Source organism: Monodon monoceros, unplaced genomic scaffold, assembly GCF_005190385.1.
Source record: "Monodon monoceros isolate NGI ecotype Baffin Bay Population unplaced genomic scaffold, NGI_Narwhal_1 Super_Scaffold_15, whole genome shotgun sequence".
NCBI lineage: Eukaryota > Metazoa > Chordata > Mammalia > Artiodactyla > Monodontidae > Monodon > Monodon monoceros.
Window position 1 is genome coordinate 68735948 of NW_021703771.1, and position 19734 is coordinate 68755681.

Below are 19734 nucleotides of genomic sequence, written 5' to 3' on the forward strand. Positions count from 1 at the left end.
GCGAAATTCTTGTTTCACACAATATGAACATAGTAATGACTCTTGGTATATTGCCAACTTACTTTCCCAAATGATTGAACCAGTTTTCTGCTTCCACCAACGCATAAAAGTAAAGTTTCACTGCAACCTTGCTTACAATTTCTCATTTTTGTCCCTTTTTCCTGTGGACCTTGTATTGTTAGCATTAAAATGCCAGTATTCCATGTCAGCATGGGAGTTTAGAAAACAGTTTTAGGATGCCCAGTTTAAGTTCTCTCCCAAAAAGAAGAAAGAGGGAAAACGGGTGGCTGTGTTTGATTTAGTTGTGCCTAGAAGGATTGGAAAAAAGTCCACTGTTTGTTGGACTGATCAGTTGAAGAAATTTGATATTTATACCAAATTACTGTGAGTGATGTAATCTGGGTAACCATTTTTGCCACCACAGAGGTTTACATTGACGTTTTATTCTGGAACAAAGTGGTTCACGAAAAGACACTACATTTATTTGTTTGCCTTCTAAGAATCTGAAGTGACTTAATAGTCTTACAACACAGTTTTATGCTTACCAAACATTTTGACTTAATCTTGGAGGACCGCATAATTCTGCTTTGCTCATAATTAAATAATTTACCCCTTAGAAAAGTTAAATTCAATTGTTCCTGCTAATGGAGGTTTGGGTACTGGTTTTGTTCATCCAAAGCTGTAGATAAAACAGCTAGAACTTTCCCCCACAAATAACAGTGAATAAAGTCCGAGGAAAGAAACTCGGTTTTGGAGAAGAGCTGAGACTGATGGTAAGACTTTTGATTAGCATCATTTTTGTAGTAACTAGTTATTCTACAGCACTGAATAGTTTCAAGGTATGTTTGCATTCAGTATCTCACCTGTGAAGTTAGTAGAATGATTTTGTTATTAACCTGCAGAGAAGTTACGGGACAAATTCAAGGGCTCGTGGTGGGTAAAGGTGTGCCTAGATGGTGTGCACTGGACTGTTGACACAAGGCTGTTGGCTGCAAATCTCTATCTGGTTTTACCACACCACAAAACACTTTTTAAAAATGCCTCCTGATTCTTTCATACACAAATTCATTGAGTTTCTACTCTGTCCTCTGGGACATAGATGTGAACCTTCAGAACATTCTGGTGTAGGAGTCAGGTCTGCAAAGAAGCCAGGACAGAAAAGCATGGTGAATGCTCCAGCAAAGTGGATGCCAAGCACTGTAGTAGCAAAGAAGAAAGTGGGCTGGCTCTGCTGGGCAGGCGATGCTTATACTGATGGTGAGTTTGGTATTAGAGCTGGGTCCCTAAAGGGTCAAGAAGGGTGACCCTTGTGGATCTCTTTGACTTTGACCAGTGAGGATCAGTGAGATTGCTAAGAAAGCCCACAGATATTATGTCTTGAGAAATAACTTTTTCTGTGAAGAGCTCTAAGGAGATGACTACTTTCCTCCCCCACTGCTCTGCTTTTTATTTCTGCAGACCAACTTTGTATGAGCCACTCCTATTTCCCAGGAGTTTCCCTTCCTTGAATCCCACATTTTCTTTCATGTCAGTTTATTCATTTCTTCATTCACCCAACAGACATACCGAACGCGGAGACTAAATAATGAGAAGGAGCCAGTCTTTGGAGATGTGAAGCAAAAGCTTTCTGGATTGCAAAGGCCACGAGGCAGGAAAAGCTTGACATATTCTAGGAAAAGAAATAAAGACTTTGAGACTGGAAATTAAGGGTGTATTAGTAGTTGAGGTTCAGAGAGTAGGGAAGCTCTGGATCTTGGTAGGAAGCTGAGAATTTTTTCTAAGTGCAGCAGGAAGCCATTGGAGGGTTTTTAGCAGAAGAGCAAAAAGATCTAGTTTAACAAAAAGATCATGTAATTTTAATATGATCTAGACAGTTTAAAGAAAAGTGCATCCCACTGACCTTTGCCACTTGATGTACAGACAATGTGGATAATGGCTTTAGATTAAAGAGAGGAGAGGGGACAGTTGTGATTTAAAGAAGAGGGGATGACACCGGGATTTAGTGCACACCCACGTGTTGGTCGTTCTTCTCCCCCTATCTCAGTCCAGTGTGACAGGTTGCCAGCTGAGGACAGAGGGGACGGCAGGGATTCCCCCGCTCCCTCCAGGTTCTCTCAGACCCTGTGTTCATACTAAGGGGCTTGCAGGATCCTGTGCATCTCCATGTCAGTGCTGCGAGGAGCAGCCAGTAGTACTGCTGTCTCCTTGGCAGCAATTCAGCCGTCACAGTGAGCGATGTCACGTTCATGATGCAAATGAAGGGGAGCTGATTGACTTGTAAGACTTTCTTACTTAAGCCATGCCGGTCACTTCTTTATACCACCTTATCCCTTAATCCCCTGCCTTCCCATGAACTAATAACGGGTGGGGAGAAATGTTCCCCGACCGTTCAGGAGGATCACTGAGAATCTCCCTTTAGGCATTTGAAGTTGACTAAGAAGCAATTTACTCTGCTGCCTGGCACTCATGGGAAATCAGGAGCCACTGAAGAGAAGTGGAGGAAAGGCGGGCTCTGCTGAAGGGCTTGTTGGGTTCCTAGAAATGGTTGAGAATGAGAACTCTTTGATTTTACTAGTTAAATTCTGATATGCACATCAGGTCTTCATCAGTCTGACATTCTGGGGATTCGTTTCATTTAAATGAGCATGCAGGGCTTCCCTGGTGGCGCAGTGGTTCAGAGTCCACCCGCCGATGCGGGGGACATGGGTTTGTGCCCCAGTCCGGGAGGATCCCACATGCCGCAGAGCGGCTGGGCCCGTGAGCCATGGCCGCTGAGCCTGTGCGTCCGGAGCCTGTGCTCCGCAACGGGAGAGGCCACAACAGTGAGAGGCCCGCGTACCGCCAAAAAAAAAAAAAAGAGCATGCAGAAGCTACCTAATAGGGAAAACAGTGAGGGACTAAATTACCTTACCTGTTATTCTGTTTTCTTGAATTGCTCTTCCCCTAATTACCTTTAATCTGATTCCAAGTTCTTTTTCAAAACACACTTTACACATTTTTGAGAGGGTTGCTTGCTATCCCCTCCACCTCCCTCCCTCCTCTGTGTGTTTCCTCAGTGCCCTATTTATACGGCTCTCAAAGACGGGTGGCACTTACCACATTCTCACTAGCACTATTCTCTCTTTATAAGTTCCTTAAGAGTTCGAATCATAGGCTTATTAATTGCTGTCTTCTCTTGTGCCTGGCGTATTTCTTTATAGACTGTATGAATTTAATATGAGTTTTGAAGTTCTAATTTTGGTGGAAACGTTTGTTGGAAAATTCTATTATACACTCTCATGCCACCTTGGGATGGCAGGGAAGTTGAATATTATGGCCATGGGACAGTCATTGTTCTCTCCATTTATTATTCTTGACTCTTGAGGTAGCTGAGTCTCTGTCCCTTTATATTAAACACCTTAGAGCACACAACTTTTAAAATACAATTTTCAATTTTATTTTTTGAAATTATTCTGTATCTTTTTCTTGTTACAGCAGATCGTGGGCCTTTTAGGCCCAAGCTTCATTTATGTGTGTTTGTCTGGGAGGGGCATTAGGATCTTTCCACCTATGTAGTAGAATAGAAAGTGCATAAGCTTTGTGACAGGTTGCCACACGGAGAACTTTTAGGTTGATGGCCAAGCTTGAGTCAGCAAGATAGCCAGATATCTGCTGTATGAAGAAGTATGTGGTTACCAGGTACCTCTCCTAGCAACCATAAAGCATTTTTACAGAAGTAGTTACCCTTATCATCCATCTTTTGCCACCCTCCCTCTTATGGCTGGCTCCCTCACTTCCTTCAGATCTTTCTTCAAAGATCACTGTTTTGAGATGCCTTCATGAGAACTTATCTAAAATATTACCAAGTCCATGTGGCAATATTACCCACCCAACCCTCCCTTTCCCACGTATCCTGTGTGGCCGATTGCTAAAATAATGAAACTTGCTCTCTATGTCCAAAACTCCATGCAAAGGGACATTGTGGTTCCCTTCATCAAGAGATGAACTATATTTTTCCATTCTCTTGAATCTGTGCTGGCCTTATGACTTGCTTCAAATGATGGAATGTGATGGAAGTGATGTGCAGATTCTAGAGCTGTGCTGTCTAATACGGGAACCCTTGCCACATGTGACCGTTTCTACTTAATCAGTTACAATTAGATAAAATTTAAAATTCAGTTCCTTAGTTGTACCAGTCACATTTCAGGTACATACCAAATAGCCACACACAACTGGTGTTGCTGTAGAACATTTCCATCGTTAGAAAGTTTTTTTTGGACAGAGCTGTTGTAGAGCTAATGCCTTAAAAGATCTTGCAGTTTTCACTCTGCCCTCTGAGAATACCATTCATCATGTTGAAGAAGCCCAGTCCAGCCTGTCGGACAATTTGAGACCATATAGAGGGAAACCGAGGTGCTCTAGCTAATAGCCGGCAGTAATTTCCAGACATGCGAGTGAGACCGCCTTGGGCTTCTGTTCCCATTCAAGTCACAGACGATTACAGCCTTAGGAGTAATCCCGCATGGCAGCGGCAGAAGAGCTGGTCAGATTGCCAGGCCACAGAATCATGGAAAATAAATTGTCATTGTTTTAAGCCAATATGTTTTAGATGGATTTGACACAATGGTAATAACAGTTACCACCTTCAATCTAATGACTGCATTCATTTTGAAACTATGCCCTATGCAGTTACCTCATGAATTAGGATATGGAAAAAGGAGGGAAGATGAAGTATCACCCCTTTCAGTGAGATCAGTTCCTTGTTTAGGGAGAGAAAAGGATATTTGCTATTAATAAAATAATGACCCACAGCAAACTGAAATACTTAGTACTTACTAGCTGAATTAGATGATAGGAGAAAATTAACTTTGCATCAAAAATTATTTACCAATAATTTTCAAACTAGTTCAAATAATCCAGAGCTAACTGGAATCCAATAATTATTCCATTTTAGGATAATCAGATTTGGGGGACTTTGGTATATTTTGCTTGGTCATAATTCAAAATCATAAATAGTATTTAATTCTGAAAGCATGTCTTCTTTTATTCACTGTTCCTCAAGCGTTTATTGAGTACTTCCTGTATATGTCTAGACAGGCACTGAGAATTTTGGATGATTAAGAGGTGAGCCTCCCCTGGAAGAACTGACAGTATAATGGAGGGGACAGAGGCATGGTCTCAAAATATATTAGGATGAGCTGTGTTAAAGAAATAGGATGTGCTCTGGGAACACTGAGGTGGGAACATACTAAATATACAAGATGAGCTTTTACCTTGCAGATGAGGGGGGATAGAGGTTAGTAAATAAACAGAGTGCCTAGAGGACATTTTTGGAAAAAAGAGCAGAATTATTTTATTTTAATAACTTTATTGAGATATTATTCACATAACATGAGATTCACTATATTAAAGTGATCAGTCCAGTGGATTTTAGTATATTCAGAGTTGTACCACCATCATCACTATCTATGATAGTTTTGGAACATTTTCATCACCCCCCAGAGAAGCCTGACCCATGAGCACGTACCCATTCTTCCCTCAACCTCCCATCCCTGAGCAGTCACCAATCTACTTTCTGTCTCTAGACACTCACCTATTTGGACATTTCATAGTAATGGGTTTTTGTGTGTGGCTTCTTTCACTTAGCATAATGTTTTCAAGATTCAACCATGTTGTAACATGTATCACTATTTCATTCATTTTTGTTGCTGAGTAAGATCCCATTGTGTGGATATACAACATTTTGTTTATCCATTCACCAGTTGATGGTGACTTTTTTTTTTTTGGCCGCACCGTGTTCCATGCGGGATCTTAGTTCCCTGATCAGGGATGGAACCCATGCCCCCAGCAACGGAAGCGTGGAGTCTTAACCACTGGACCACCAGGGAAGTCCCCATTGACCAGCTGATGGATGTGTTTGGGTTGTGTCCACATTTTGGCTGTTATGAATAATATTGCTGTGAACATTCATGTACAAGTTTTTATGTGAACATGTGCTTTTAGTTCTCTTAGGTATATACCTAAGAGTGGTATTGCTGGGTAATATGATAACTATGTTTAACATTTTTAGGCATTTCCAAATTGTTTTTCAAAGTGGATGCACCATTTTAAGCATTCCAACAACGGTGTATGAAGGTTCCAACTTCTTCACATCCTTGCCAATACTTGTTATTGCCTGAGAACAGAATTGTTTTGAATGAAAATATAAAGTCACTAAAATAGAAAAAATTCCAATTAGATCATGTTATACTCATTTAAGACCGCCCAAATATAAGTCATGTGGTATTAGAACCTAAATCTGAATGACACTTTGTAGCTCTGTGTACAAAACAACTCTGTTGGAGTCTAATTATCTTATCATTAATGTTCACCAGGTGGTTAGGAAATGCTGATTTTCTTTTATATCTAATTGAGAGGTAAAGGACAGTGAAATGATTATATGTGTAGTGCTGTTGAAAGTTAAACCCACTTCTGACATGCAATTAAATATAATTGAAATAGAACAAATTGAATAACAAAATTAAATTTGCAAAGTAGAGTATGAACAGATATTAAATGTATGCTGTCCTCTGGGATATTTGGGTGGTGAGTTGGCATTAGAGCTCGAGCCCCATATTTTTACTTCCTCTGCATAGTTCCCACCTGCCCACACTTGCCTCCTCTACTTCCCTACCTCAGCGTCTCCAAGGAGTTTAGGAGACATTCCCCCGCCAACACGCTGTGCAGAGAGGATTGTTTTATGAAGCGCTGGGGTTCAGTGTGGTCAGGAAGGAAAATAGGTTCTCCAGACCTGTGGGGCTTTCTCTCAGACTCAGACTTTTTTTGTGGCCATGCCACGTGGCATGCAGGATCTTAGTTCCCTGACCAGGGTTCGAACCCGTGACCCCTGCAGTGGACACTGGGGAACTGCAGTTCCAATCAGTGGACCGCTGGGGAAGTCCCCAGACTTGTTTTTTAATGACTTTCAGAGACCTGACAATGATACTATAAACAAACAAAAATATATGTCTGACAGCCCCCATCACCACCGTCTTGTCCAGCTCTCCAGTGACTTTCCAGCACCCAGTATTTGTTAAGTCTCAGGCGCGCAGGACACAGTCACTGTCATGCCATTTCTCTCTACTCCTTGCCTGCTCCTCTCATCCCTCCCCACCTGTGATGGTCTCTTTCAACTTCATTACCAGTGTTTTTCTGTTGTTCAGTTTCAGTTTTTTAATGTAAGATTATTCTGATATTTCTAGAAATTAAAAATTTTGGCTTTTTATTTACTGTGGAAGATGAGATATAGCCTCCAAATACCCCATCATCCCAACATATATCAAATGCTGTTAAAAAAGTACTTATGTTCAGAAGGACTTTGTTGATTCTAAAATACTATCAGAGTGTAATATTTTAGAAAATGAAAAGTTGAGTTTTCATAATGCATTGCCGAGGAACTGTATTAAAAGCAAAATATTAGAGCCAGTAGGTGTTTATGTACATAATTTAAGAGGTAACAATATTAAGAGCAATTTTGATTTAGCTGCAGTATTAAAATAGAACATGAGAAAGTCTTCATTTACTCTTACCTTGCAGTAGTCACTAGACGAGTTTTGTTGTTTTTAAACCCTAGTCAATTAAGTCTTAATCACCAAACATTTTATAGGAGCAGAGGTGAAAGTTTGACCCTACTTAAAACCACAGAAGTACTAAAGACAAACTATTCTGAGACTTATAGATTTGCATGAAAAAGTCACAAGGGCAAAACTGTAATTGCCTCAGCATGAGAGATGGAATATATTTTATGATAATTGGAGACTGTCTTTTATGTGTTCTCTTTGGTTTAGTTTTGATTTCATGTACTTTAATTTGTTTCTATGTCTTAATTTTTCTCTTAATATATTCCAAAGAATGTAAAACACTTCTGAGTATCTCATTACTACTTGTGAAATCGCCTCTAGCTCTACCACTGGATGTAATTTTTTTGGTCAGTCTTATAAGAAAAAAGTATCTTAGATTTAGCAGTCTGACGGTAGTGATAACCCTAAAAGTACATTTTGTGTAAGATCAAATATACTGTAGCAGTTTCCCTTAGGTGAATATTGTAAATTTTGGAGGTTCTGATGTTTTTTTTCCATATAAGTTCTACAGGAATCATCTTTTTGCTTTTATTCATGTTTCATCATTCATATGTGTAAAATTTACATTTTTACTGCTAACCTCGCTAACATGCTGGTGATGAGACATTCCCTTGACAAATGTGATCAGAAGTGGTCTAACTGAAGATGTTCCATGACTTGAACACATTAGGTTACAAATTCAACTTTTGCTTCTCTTTGCAAAGGCACTGAGACGTGAGTTAAAGGAGAAAGAGTATTCTGTCCTGAATGCTATAGACCAAGCTCGAGTTTTCCTGGCTGATCAACCAATTGAGGCCCCTGAAGAACCAAGAAGAAACCTACAGTCAAAAACAGGTGAGACTGATTTCTTTATACATCATAAAAACACATGTGAGGAGAACAAAACACCAGAATCAACAAGAGAATTTTCTTACAGCATATCAGGACCTGATATTTTAAAATGTCTTACAGAATTTCAGGATCTAGTATTAAAATTTTTCTTCTAAGTATTACTTTAGTCAAATATGTCATTTTGAACAAATATTTAGATTCTTAAATTAAAAAATAAAATGGCTGTATACTTCAGTATCATTACTTTAAAGGGGAATTAACTGCAGAAAAATACTTTGTTAAAAAGCATAGTGTAACTAAAAATAATTTCTTTAAGAAATAAAAATTTATATTTCTTATATTTAAACTACATGATAAATAATTATAAGTAGAAGAATGATATTTAAAATACAAGAGTAAGCATAAATTATTTAAATATCTAGAAGGTAAGATTATTTAACTTCTCTTTTTTAAGATTACTTTTTTAAATAAGACACCAAAGCCCCTTTCTTTTACAAGCAGACAACAGAATTTCTTTAATTTAAACATAACAACCTGTAATATTTATGTACTTTGGCTTAAAGCTGAAACAGTATCTACCTTACTAGCAGATAGCAATAAATCACATAGTAGATTTAAGAGATGAATTTGGGGGCCAACATATATCTTTATTTTGATTTTTCACTTATGGCATAAAAGCATTCTGATGCATTTTAAAAAATAAACATGCCATTCAAAATATTTTCTCATCATTCACTTTCCATAGTAAAACCAGACCTGAAAGACTGCCTCATGCTATGTCCAGCAGTGTAATTCATGAGCATTTATTACTTGTAAGGGAAGTACAGTTGGAAAATGCTTTGACTGTAGCTGGAACTGGATCAGACATTTGGAAAGTAGCCATTTTCCTCCTCAGCCTTTCTCAGGGAAGCTCTACTTCAATCGGAATAAATTTCCCATCAGGATCATGATTTTCTTGACCCTTTGTGTGTGTGTGTGTGTGTGTGTGTGTGTGTATACAGAGACACAGCATACTTATCATCTCTTCCAGCGTTGGTTTTTATTTTCTGCTGGCAGTATCACTGTTTTTCTAGTCAGCCTACCGGGGACCTAAGTCATTGTTGAGTCTCCGCCTCTCTCAGTCTGCAAATCACTCATGATTGTTACTTCTATCTTTGGAGACTTATGCCTCCTGAATTATACATGTATTATATACACACACGGACATACGTATGCACACAACATGCACACAGCTACATAGTAGGTTGTTGAATGACTTGTACGCTGAGCACACTCGGGTGTGGGTAGGAGGGACAGGATTAGCTGGGACAGGATCACTGGAAGCAGCAGCCCAGAGAGAGGGGCAGAACGGCTGTGTGTCAGGGGAAGTCAGCAGAGCTGGGGGCAGGGGAGGTGGGGGCAGGGGCTGTGCCTGGACAGGGGGTAGGAGTGAGGGGCTTGTACGCACTGTCTGGTGCAGATTACAAGGCCCTGGAAAGTTGGACAGAGCATTTCGACTTCAATACAGCAAGAAGAAGGCGCTATTTCACTGGGTTTTTTTTCTTTTAAGATTGGAAGAAAAATAAGAAGTTCACTTGTCTCGCCTTATCCAATTTAAAGTCTACCTTAAATCTGCTTGTCTCATGTCCTTGCTTTTCAGAGAATAGAGGAAACGTTTTTATAGTAAGCTATTTCATAGCAGTAAAAAAGTGTTATATCACTAGAGTTTCACTTTGCTATAAATTTTCTTCCTTAGTGGTTAGTCAGTTTAAGGGGTAAAAACATATGGCTTTTGAGTCCTTATTTTGCTGTGACATCAGGACATTTTTAAGACCCATTTTCACATACTATATTTGTGAGGCAAGAAAAAAAGTCACGTCAGTTTAACTTTATGATTTTTTTTGTTTTGGAGTGTTTTTTGTTTGTTTGTTTTTTTACAATTAGCCATTTTCACGCTTTCTCCTTTCCTGATATTATTTTGTGTAATGTTGGCTGACTTTAGCTGTTGTTAAAAGTAAATAAAAGAAAATGATCCGTAATAGCTTTTATACTTTGTTGTTTACCATGACTTACGAACAACTGCTATCAGTCATAGTGTTTGAACATTAGTTATCTTGTGTGATGCTACTCAAAGTACTCAATGTTGGAGGGACTAGAGCAGGGAGAAATTGTATAATGATTTTTTGGTTCTATTTAATAAGCATTTATAGAGTATGCTATGTGTAATGTGCCAAAGGACACACCAAGGTGAATCCATCTCTTTGTTTTTAAGTAACTCTTCCAGAAAATACTTCTTGCCATGATTTTTCTCTCGCAAAGCCTTTTCTCCTGGCTCCTTTTTTTTCTGTTATCAGTTATCTTATAGTGTCATATGTGTATATATGCATTTTATGATAGCTTATGGAGTTTTATTTTATTACTGTGTAGCACAGGATGAGTTGCTCTCGAGCATCTTTTAATTGATAAATGCTGTTGAAAACAAGCAAACTAATTATTTCAATCAAGTGATCAGTTGCGGACAAAGAATTTTATCAGGTATGCTCTGCTAGATATTTTCTTTTTTCCCCCCAGTTTTATTGAGATATAATTGACATAACATTGTACAAGTTTAAGGTGTACAACATAATAATTTGATATTTGTATATATTGTGAAATGATCACCACAGTAAGTCTAGTTAACATCTGTCACCTCACATAATTACAATTTTTTTCCCTTGTGATGAGAACTTTTAAGATTTACTCTCCTAGCAACTTTCAAGTATGTATATTTTAAACACTTAAAAATCATTACTAATATTAACTGCCCTATATCAGCCCCTTACCATCTTTTGCTAGGACTTTTCAGTACTTTTTTTTTTTTTGGCCACTCTGTGTGACTTGTGGGGTCTTAGTTCCCTGACTAATGATTGAACTCACGCCCTTGGCAGTGAAAGTATGGAGTCCTAACCACTGGACCGTCAGGGAATTCCCTCAGTACTTTTGTGTGTGTGTGTGTGTGTATACATCTTTTTAAATTAAATTTAATTTTTTTATACAGCAGGTTATTAGTTATCCATTTTATACATAGTAATGTATACATGTCAATCCCAATCTCCCAATTCATCCCCCCGACTTTCCCCCCTTGGTGTCCATACGTTTGTTCTCTACATCTGTGTCTCTATTTCTGCCCTGCAAACCGGTTCATCTGTACCATCTTTTTAGGTTCCACATATATGTGTTAATATACGATATTTGTTTTTCTCTTTCTGACTTACTTCACTCTGTATGACAGTCTCTAGATCCATCCACGTCTCTACAAATGACCCAATTTCATTCCTTGTTATGGCTGAGTAATATTCCATTGCATATATGTGCCACATCTTCTTTATCCATTCATCTGTCGTTGGGTATTTAGGTTGCTTCGCAGTACTTTCTTAATTGGTATCCCTGCATCAACATAAATAGATGCTACAGTGATACATCTAAAACACAAAACTGGCATCTACAAACCACTGGTAGTCACTGAAATGGGATCTGAGCTCCTTCACCTGTCGTACAAGGCTGCACAGTGATTTGGCCTCAGTTTTCCAGTGTGGCAGCATCTCATGCTTCTCTCTGCTCCAAACTAATGTCCGTTTGACACCCACCAGCTTCTCGTGATGTTCTGCAGGTAATGGTCTTCTTAACTTTATTCTGTTGTCTATTCTGGTCTTTTTCTGCCCATAGGTCCCTCCTACCTGATCTCCAACTCCTTCCTCCTTTGCCTGCCCAGCCCCTGCTCATTCTGTCCCACTCACTGCAGGCTTTGTTTCTTCCTGGACCGATTCCTCTCCCAGCTCTCCTCCTTGCCTACCTGGTACCCTGTCATTTCTCTGACTATATTATTAATATCTGTATCTGAAGCTCAGCCCTGCCCTTGCTTACTGACCTTTCTCAGTTACTGAGAATCTGAAAGAATGTGAACAATTATCTGAGCAGCCAAGATAGATATTATGTAGAAAATATAGTGAAGATCTTATTAGCTCTTAGAAAAACCACCCTCTCCGAGGTATTAACTCTTACTTTAGATACTGTTGTAAGTAGTTTAACTTGTTTTCCAGTGAATTATGGGTATGTAGCAAGATGGAAATGACAGGACAGGGGAAAAGGATGACAGTGAGAAATGACTTCAAGAAGTCTGACAGCAATGAGGAGAAAGAAAATTATAAAAAGGATACTTGGAGATTCTAAAATAAAACAGAATAGTCTTTGGGGCCTTTTACAATAAAAGAAAAGCTGAAGCTATGAATTGTAGTTTGTTTATTTTTGAAGACAGAATATAATTCAGTTAAGAGAAGGCGTAGGAGTTTATACTATATTTTAGTGAATTCCCTTCCAAAATGGCAACCGTAAAAAAAAAATCAGGTTAAATGAATGAAATGTAGCTGTCTGGACCACTCAGCTACCCAGAATTACTCACTCTACTTATAAATGGTTATTAAGTCAGTATAATTTTTAATCGGACTAAAATTACCTGAATCATTACAGAAATTTTACAAAGTTCACAACTTTGTCAATAGTTCCCTTATCTTGAGTGATATGGAACTACTTAATTGGATTTCAATTGTGTCATGTCAGTGTATAATATTTCCTCTTGGGCTTCCCTGGTGGCGCAGTTGTTGAGAGTCTGCCTGCCGATGCAGGGGACACGGGTTCATGCCCCGGTCTGGGAAGATCCCACATGCCGTGGAGCGGCTGGGCCCGTGAGCCATGGCCGCTGAGCCTGCGCGTCCGGAGCCTGTGCTCCACAACGGGAGAGGCCACAACAGTGAGAGGCCCGCGTACCGCAAAAAAAAAAAATTTTCCTCTTAGTGAAGTTGAATTGTTTCTCATTTGATTTTAACCACGTGGTTTATATCTGTTAAAAAGTAGAATAGTGGAACAACAACTGTCTCATCATTATTCGCGTTGTTCTTTGTATTTGTACTTCTCAAACCACTTTTGTATTCTCCTAACTATCTCAATGAGTTGAGCAGATCATACAGTGTGCCTTTTTAAAAAAAATTTAAATAAAAATACAAAGGCTAAGAAAATATTGTGGTGCCGACCAAGGTTATCAGCTAATGTAGGGTAGATCAAGGGACAGAGCACTAAGCTTCTATGGTGGTGACTCTCCTTAACCCCTGGTTTTTTGGCTGGCTTTCAACTCATCCCTTCATTTTTATCTCCTCTCTCTTTCTCTCTGCTCACTGGCCACTGAGCTCCTAGCTCCTTCTTGACTTTCAGTGTCTAGAGCCTCTTAACCCTGCACAAATGTTTCTTGGCTTCTTCCTTGTTCACCCAACCTCCCTGCTGTTCTCAGTCCCAGATTTGAATTCCTTTGAAAACCACACAGCTGCATAATGAAAGTAGATGTGCAAGACAGCCCGCATACCTCTTGAGGTAGTCAGGGAATACATGTGCCTTCTCACATGTTCGTTACCTGCAGCTTAGGTTAAAAGTCAAAATTGCACGGGGGAGTTACAGCCTTATGTCTACGTCCCCCTCTCTACTGCACACACAGATGCAGGCAGGTGTGTATGCAGATGTGCATGCACACACACATTTTATGAGTTGAGGCTATGGTATTGATTACTAAATTAACACTTTAATAAGACATTTCACCTCTAACAGTGTTTAGAAAATTATACAAATGATTGTATATGTGGGTATAGAAAAGCTATTTTCCTCTGCTCAGGTTTTAATTTCAAGACAAAAAAAGATTGCATTTTTTTTGTTCATAAATTTCCTCTTGAGTCTTCTTTAAAATTTATTCCAGTCAAGGCGTTACTATTACTACAACTATTATTTTACTGCAGGCTGTCTGAACATTATTTCTTTTTCAGCCTGGTGAAGTTACTTAATTTATTTTGTTTCGTTTAAATGACAGAGGAAAAATAAAGCAGCTATTGCTTTAGTGTGTTCATAGTTGTGCGTAGTGTCTATAGTTGTGTATGTGTATTGTTTATTCATACACAGCTTTTTATGGTTGTATACGATTGTACCTGTGATTAATGGCTAATAATAAACATTTCAGATAAAAAAGTATGTATGGATTAGTGTTCTTCCTCTTTGGTCTTTGACAGCTGTGTGTGTATGTAGTAGTAGTTAATATTTTAACTCAGAATATACTGTTTTCTTTTAATTATTAAATGCTTCATAATATTTTAGAAAGCCAGGTAGTATTTTTCACCTATGTGAAATCTCATATATTTTATGATACAACAAAGAAGTAATAAATGACATTTTTCAGTCTACTATGTCAGTCCATTTTGTGCCAGTATTAGCAAACTTGTGCAAATAAAATTTCATGATCACTAAATGAGTGAAAAGGTGAGATTATCATAGAGTTTAGAAATTACTTTTATATTGATTCTCAGTATAACGTAAGGTTACGTAAAAAAGATGGCAATAATTATTTCCTTGCATCTCATAAAATGAGGCCAAATTACACATAACCTAACCTAAGTAATTAGGTAGTAAAACTCATGGGTGTTTTTCCCCAGGGCATTTTTTGTTTTCCTAATAACTGCTTTATTAATTAGAACCCCATTCATTGTAAATGACAGACAGCCAGCTTCCGTAAGTGTAGGCACATGGGCAAATGTATTGGCGCCCATAACCAAATTACAGTGAGGGCAAGGACACAGCTGGCCACAGGAATCTAAATGGCAGTCAGAGACTTTCTCCATGTCTTCCTTTCTGCCTCTCTCCACAAGTTTTCATTTTCTTTGCTTTCCTATGACCTTATACCTCACAACCACATACCAGGGAGGGAAAACCCTTCTTTAGATCCAGCACATTCCAAAAGAGAGCAACAACTCACTCAGCTTGAGTAACATGGAGCTCAGGGTCTTCTGGGATTGGCAGACCCCCTTTATAAGCATCATGTTAGATGGAGGAGGAATCAATGCCCAAAAAGGAAGGGAGAAGAGAGAAATGTTAGTCAACATAGATGTTCACAACAAATCAACATTTATCAGGGTCCTACAGTGTTCCAGGCATCGTTTCCTTTAATTCTCATAACAACTCTTTGAGGTATGCGTACTGTTACCACCCATTTGACAGATGAAGAAACTGAGGCTTTGAGATGTTTGGATGCCTACTGTGACAGAGCTGAAACACCCACTCAGGCTTGTCACAACCCTTGATGCCCTGAACCATCATAGCATACTATCTTAACTACCCCAATAATCAAAGTACTTCTAGATAATCAGTAAAAATAAGATTTTGCTTTCTATATTCTTCTACTTATAAAAATTTCATGCAATAATTAATATGCTTTTCCCTTCATTCTTACTTTTCCTCTTCTGAAATATTAGGCTGCTTAATAGAATGACCTACCAGTTCACTGATTTCCTAGCACCAAGGGAGAAGGTGTTTAGGCAATATTAGACTTTGTCTTTTTAATTTTCATAAAAATACTTGAAGGAATAAAAATTGCTTTCAGGCCTATAGACCAAGGCAATAATTTAATTAGCTTCGTAAGTCCAAATTAGATTAGTAAAGTTATAATGCATGAAAAGACACAGAAAAATATGTTACTTTCATTTCCAGTGTTAACTACAGAGATCCAGTGTGATCCTTCCCATTTTAAGGTTCCATAATGTATGAATGGATGTAATGAATCCAGTCTTCAACTTTCCTAAATTATAATGAGCCAGCTGAGTAAGCGTATTGATTGGATAAAAATTTCAAAAACTTGTTTGCATGCTAATGAATACCATCATAGTGAAATTCAATTTAAATAAATCAACATTCTTGATGAAGAATTATATGATAATAAAAGTTAGTTTGATGGACACAGCATTTTAAATTAATTGTTTACCATCTGTTATGGTCTCTAATCACCATTACAGCCATCCATAAATCACATGTGCCTCGTAAGAAAAGATGACAATAATTTACATGTATGTATTTTATTGAAATCAACATCTGGAGTGTCACTCTGATTTAAACATAAAGCACAGGAGGAGACTAAACGCTTTCAGTGTGATGTGTTCCTCTTTTCCTGTTGTTGCTTTTCCTCTTGAGAGCTGGAGTCTTCACGAGTGAATTGGAGGGTTTGCTATCTTTTAAAAAGTATAATCCTAGCCAAGGCATAAATTCTCCACTTTAAACTTGTCACTTATTTTGGCAGTACATAAACCTAAGACATGCCTAACTTCTTTCATAAGAATGGCTAAGCTTGAATAGAAAGCCCAGGACTTCTTTTTTGTTTTTTTTTCGGTACGCAGGCCTCTCACTGTTGTGGCCTCTCCCGTTGCGGAACACAGGCTCCGGACGCGCAGGCCCAGCGGCCATGGCTCACGGGCCCAGCCGCTCCGCGGCATGTGGGATCTTCCCGGACCGGGGCACAAACCCGTGTCCCCTCCATCGGCAGGCGGACTCTCAACCACTGCGCCACCAGGGAAGCCCCCAGGGCTTCTTTTGTACGTTGATGGATCATTAGCGGCTATGTTCTTCAGGGAAGCAGCCTGGGGAGGGATGGGCAGTGGTGTGGCCAGAAATGTGAGACTTTTAATTGAAGAGCCCTGTCCTTTGATCTTAAAGGTGAATTTTTTTTTATCAAAACAAAGATATTGAACATAGATCTATTTATTCATTTGACCAGTACTTATTGAATGCCTACCATGTGCCAGGTAGTATTCTAGATATGGGGAGACAGCAGTGAACAAAACATATCCTTGCCCACCTGGCACTTACATTCCCAACTTCTATTCTCCCCTCTCAGAACCACCAGTGACCTGTCTGCTGCTGTCCAGCACTCAAAACTGACTTGAATAAATTATAAAACTGCCATTAGTGTGAGGAAATTCAGGGAATATTCCATTACAGAAAATGGATTTCATGTGGCTTAGCTAGTTCTGTTCCATGGCCTTTCTGCTGTTCCTCCCTTTTTCCTTGGAGGTTGACCTTCTTAATGGTCTCTTCATGCTTCATCCTTAGCTCAATGCTGGGTTTTTTTACTTTGGCCCACTTTTTAGGAAGAGTAAAACATTAAAGTATTCAGACTCTAGCTCAACCTTTATTGACTTCTGGTCAGAAGTGCTGGTTATCTCTCTCCATGGTGTGATGTATATTCCTGTTCTCTCCATCTGTCCCACCTCCACCCATAACCCCCATTAATACCTTATATTTTGGTATTTGTGGAAGACGTTCCCTAAATCTCTTTACTTTGGAGTTCTTGCTTTTCCCTAAATGTATCTGTCCACGATCTTTTTTTTTTTCCTTAAGGGTTTGACAAGTTCGTTGGCAGCATGGATGGATCCTTATCGTCTTTATCATATTCCTACTGAAAGATTTAGGCTACACATTATCAGGTTAATCTACTTTGGGTAGCCTTTACTATTGTCATCTTTATAATTTATTAGATGAAAATAATTAGAAATATTGTAGTTATCAGCTGATGGCACTTGATGGTGTACTTTTAATCTGGTTCCTAATGGATTGTCACCAGTTATCATACAGTATAGGAAGTGGGCAGGGTCCTCTTCAACACTAATCATTTCAGACAGATTAAGTTGATCTTAACCATGTAATCAGAAAATTTGAGGAGAATATGTTTTGCATTGTCTGAATCAGGAGCATCTTTTGGTCATGAAGAAGAGAGAGAAAAGTGGAGCGGGGATGAAGACCGAGAGTGAGCGTAAGTCACGCCTAGTCTCTAGATCTACAGGAATGCTTTGTTTTTTTCTGTGAATTCTTGTTGGCTAATCAACTTGGTTTGCTTACGTGAAAATCTCTAGAGATATCTAAACCTCCCAGACTTAGTAACAAAATCATTTTAAAAATGAAAGAAATTAACCTCTGTTGAAGCTTTTCTGTGTGCCAGGCATGTATCGGTAGCTTTATAGGTATTAACTGAAGTTCAAGGAGATAAGCAATATATCTGTGATTATATAATTAGTTAGTATTGAAATTGGCCTATGAACAAACCTTGCCTTGCACCAAATTGTCCATGGGGTGAAAATGCTACTCTGGAGAATTTTTTCCTACACTTGTTTGTCTTAATATCTCCTCTTCCTCTCTTGGTGAAATACAATAAGATTACAGATACATGTAAAAAATAAGCAAACAGTACAAATAAGATGGAATTACCATACTTGAAATGACTTTGTAAGGTTTATCCTTTTATTTCACAGTAAAAAAAAAAAAATGGTTGTTTTTTTTTTCTTTTTTTTAAATATAAATGCTGTCATGGGTTTGGGAAGGAGGAAGAAAAAATAAGTGGGAAGATTTCCACTTAAAATTATGAAGTTGAATATTCTCAATAAAAAAAGATTAAAGCTGGAAATTCCGTTCAGAAAATTGAAAATTTCAATTCAGTAATTATATATATTGAGGACATACTAGTCTCTAGACTGAGTACTGCAAAACCAAGATGAAAAGAACAAACATGCATGACATAAGGCTTTAGACTCTAAGAAGTCAGTATGGAGATTATGTGTCTATTCTGTAATTGATAAAGGAAATACGATAAATATGGAAAATCTTTATTTAAAATAACTGGGCTGATTCAAAATCGATTTGTACATTATTTCATAGGAGGAACATATACTTTAACGTTTTTAAATGTAAAAAAAAATTATAGCACACAAAAGGAGGGTTTTTTTTTCCTCTACTGTAAGATTTCTTGGAGACATACAGCAGCTTTGCCTTTCTTATATAATTGAATTTCAGAGGTAAGAGAGGCCCTTAGTGTAAAATGTTTCCCCAGATGAGAAAATAGGGCTCCCACTTGGTAAAGCTGGGATGAGCAGGTCATCTAGCTCACCTAGGAGCCAAGGGCAGGATGGGAGCAGTGCTGATTGCAAGTCTTAGTCTCTGCTTCTGGTCCAGGTTCGTGTTCCACCTGTATTCCAGTGAAGCATGTGAGTCTTTCTCCCCAGGGCAGAAAGGAGAGAGTGGTGTAAATGCCGTGCAATTAATTTGCATATTTGAAGAATAAAAACCACTGGACAAGAAAGAAAACTTCAGGATTGGTCATTCCTTTTTCCTCTCTCTTCTTCCTTCTTCCTAAAGATAATTATCTACTCTTCCTTAAATGTTTTGTAACACAATAAAACAATTGCTATTTTAATTATATAAATATAAAGTAAATATGTTAATATTTATAATACCTCATATCACATTATACTATATATACTATGTAATACAAATATAAAAATTAAATACAATTCCATCCTCAGATTTTGTCCAGATAAATGAGAAGGTGTGAAGGGAGAAGAATGGGAGAATGAAGAGTGAAACAAAGTACTCTCTCTCAAAAACATCCCCAGACACACACACACACACACACACACACACACACACACACACACACACA

At 38.4% G+C, this 19734-nt stretch overlaps 1 protein-coding gene across 12 annotated transcripts in view; it reads left to right on the forward strand.

The window, feature by feature from the left end:
- The window catches only part of UTRN (utrophin), a 505655-nt gene that overhangs the window by 380249 nt on the left and 105672 nt on the right, over positions 1 to 19734 (forward strand). For 11 of the 12 annotated variants that reach the window (XM_029224149.1, XM_029224150.1, XM_029224155.1 and 8 more), the window contains one exon: positions 8303 to 8432. In XM_029224149.1, the coding sequence (XP_029079982.1) occupies positions 8303 to 8432 (130 nt within the window). Of the gene's footprint in view, positions 1 to 8302; positions 8433 to 18036; positions 18055 to 19734 lie in introns of those variants that run through there. The other variant, XM_029224159.1, reaches the window with a different exon arrangement.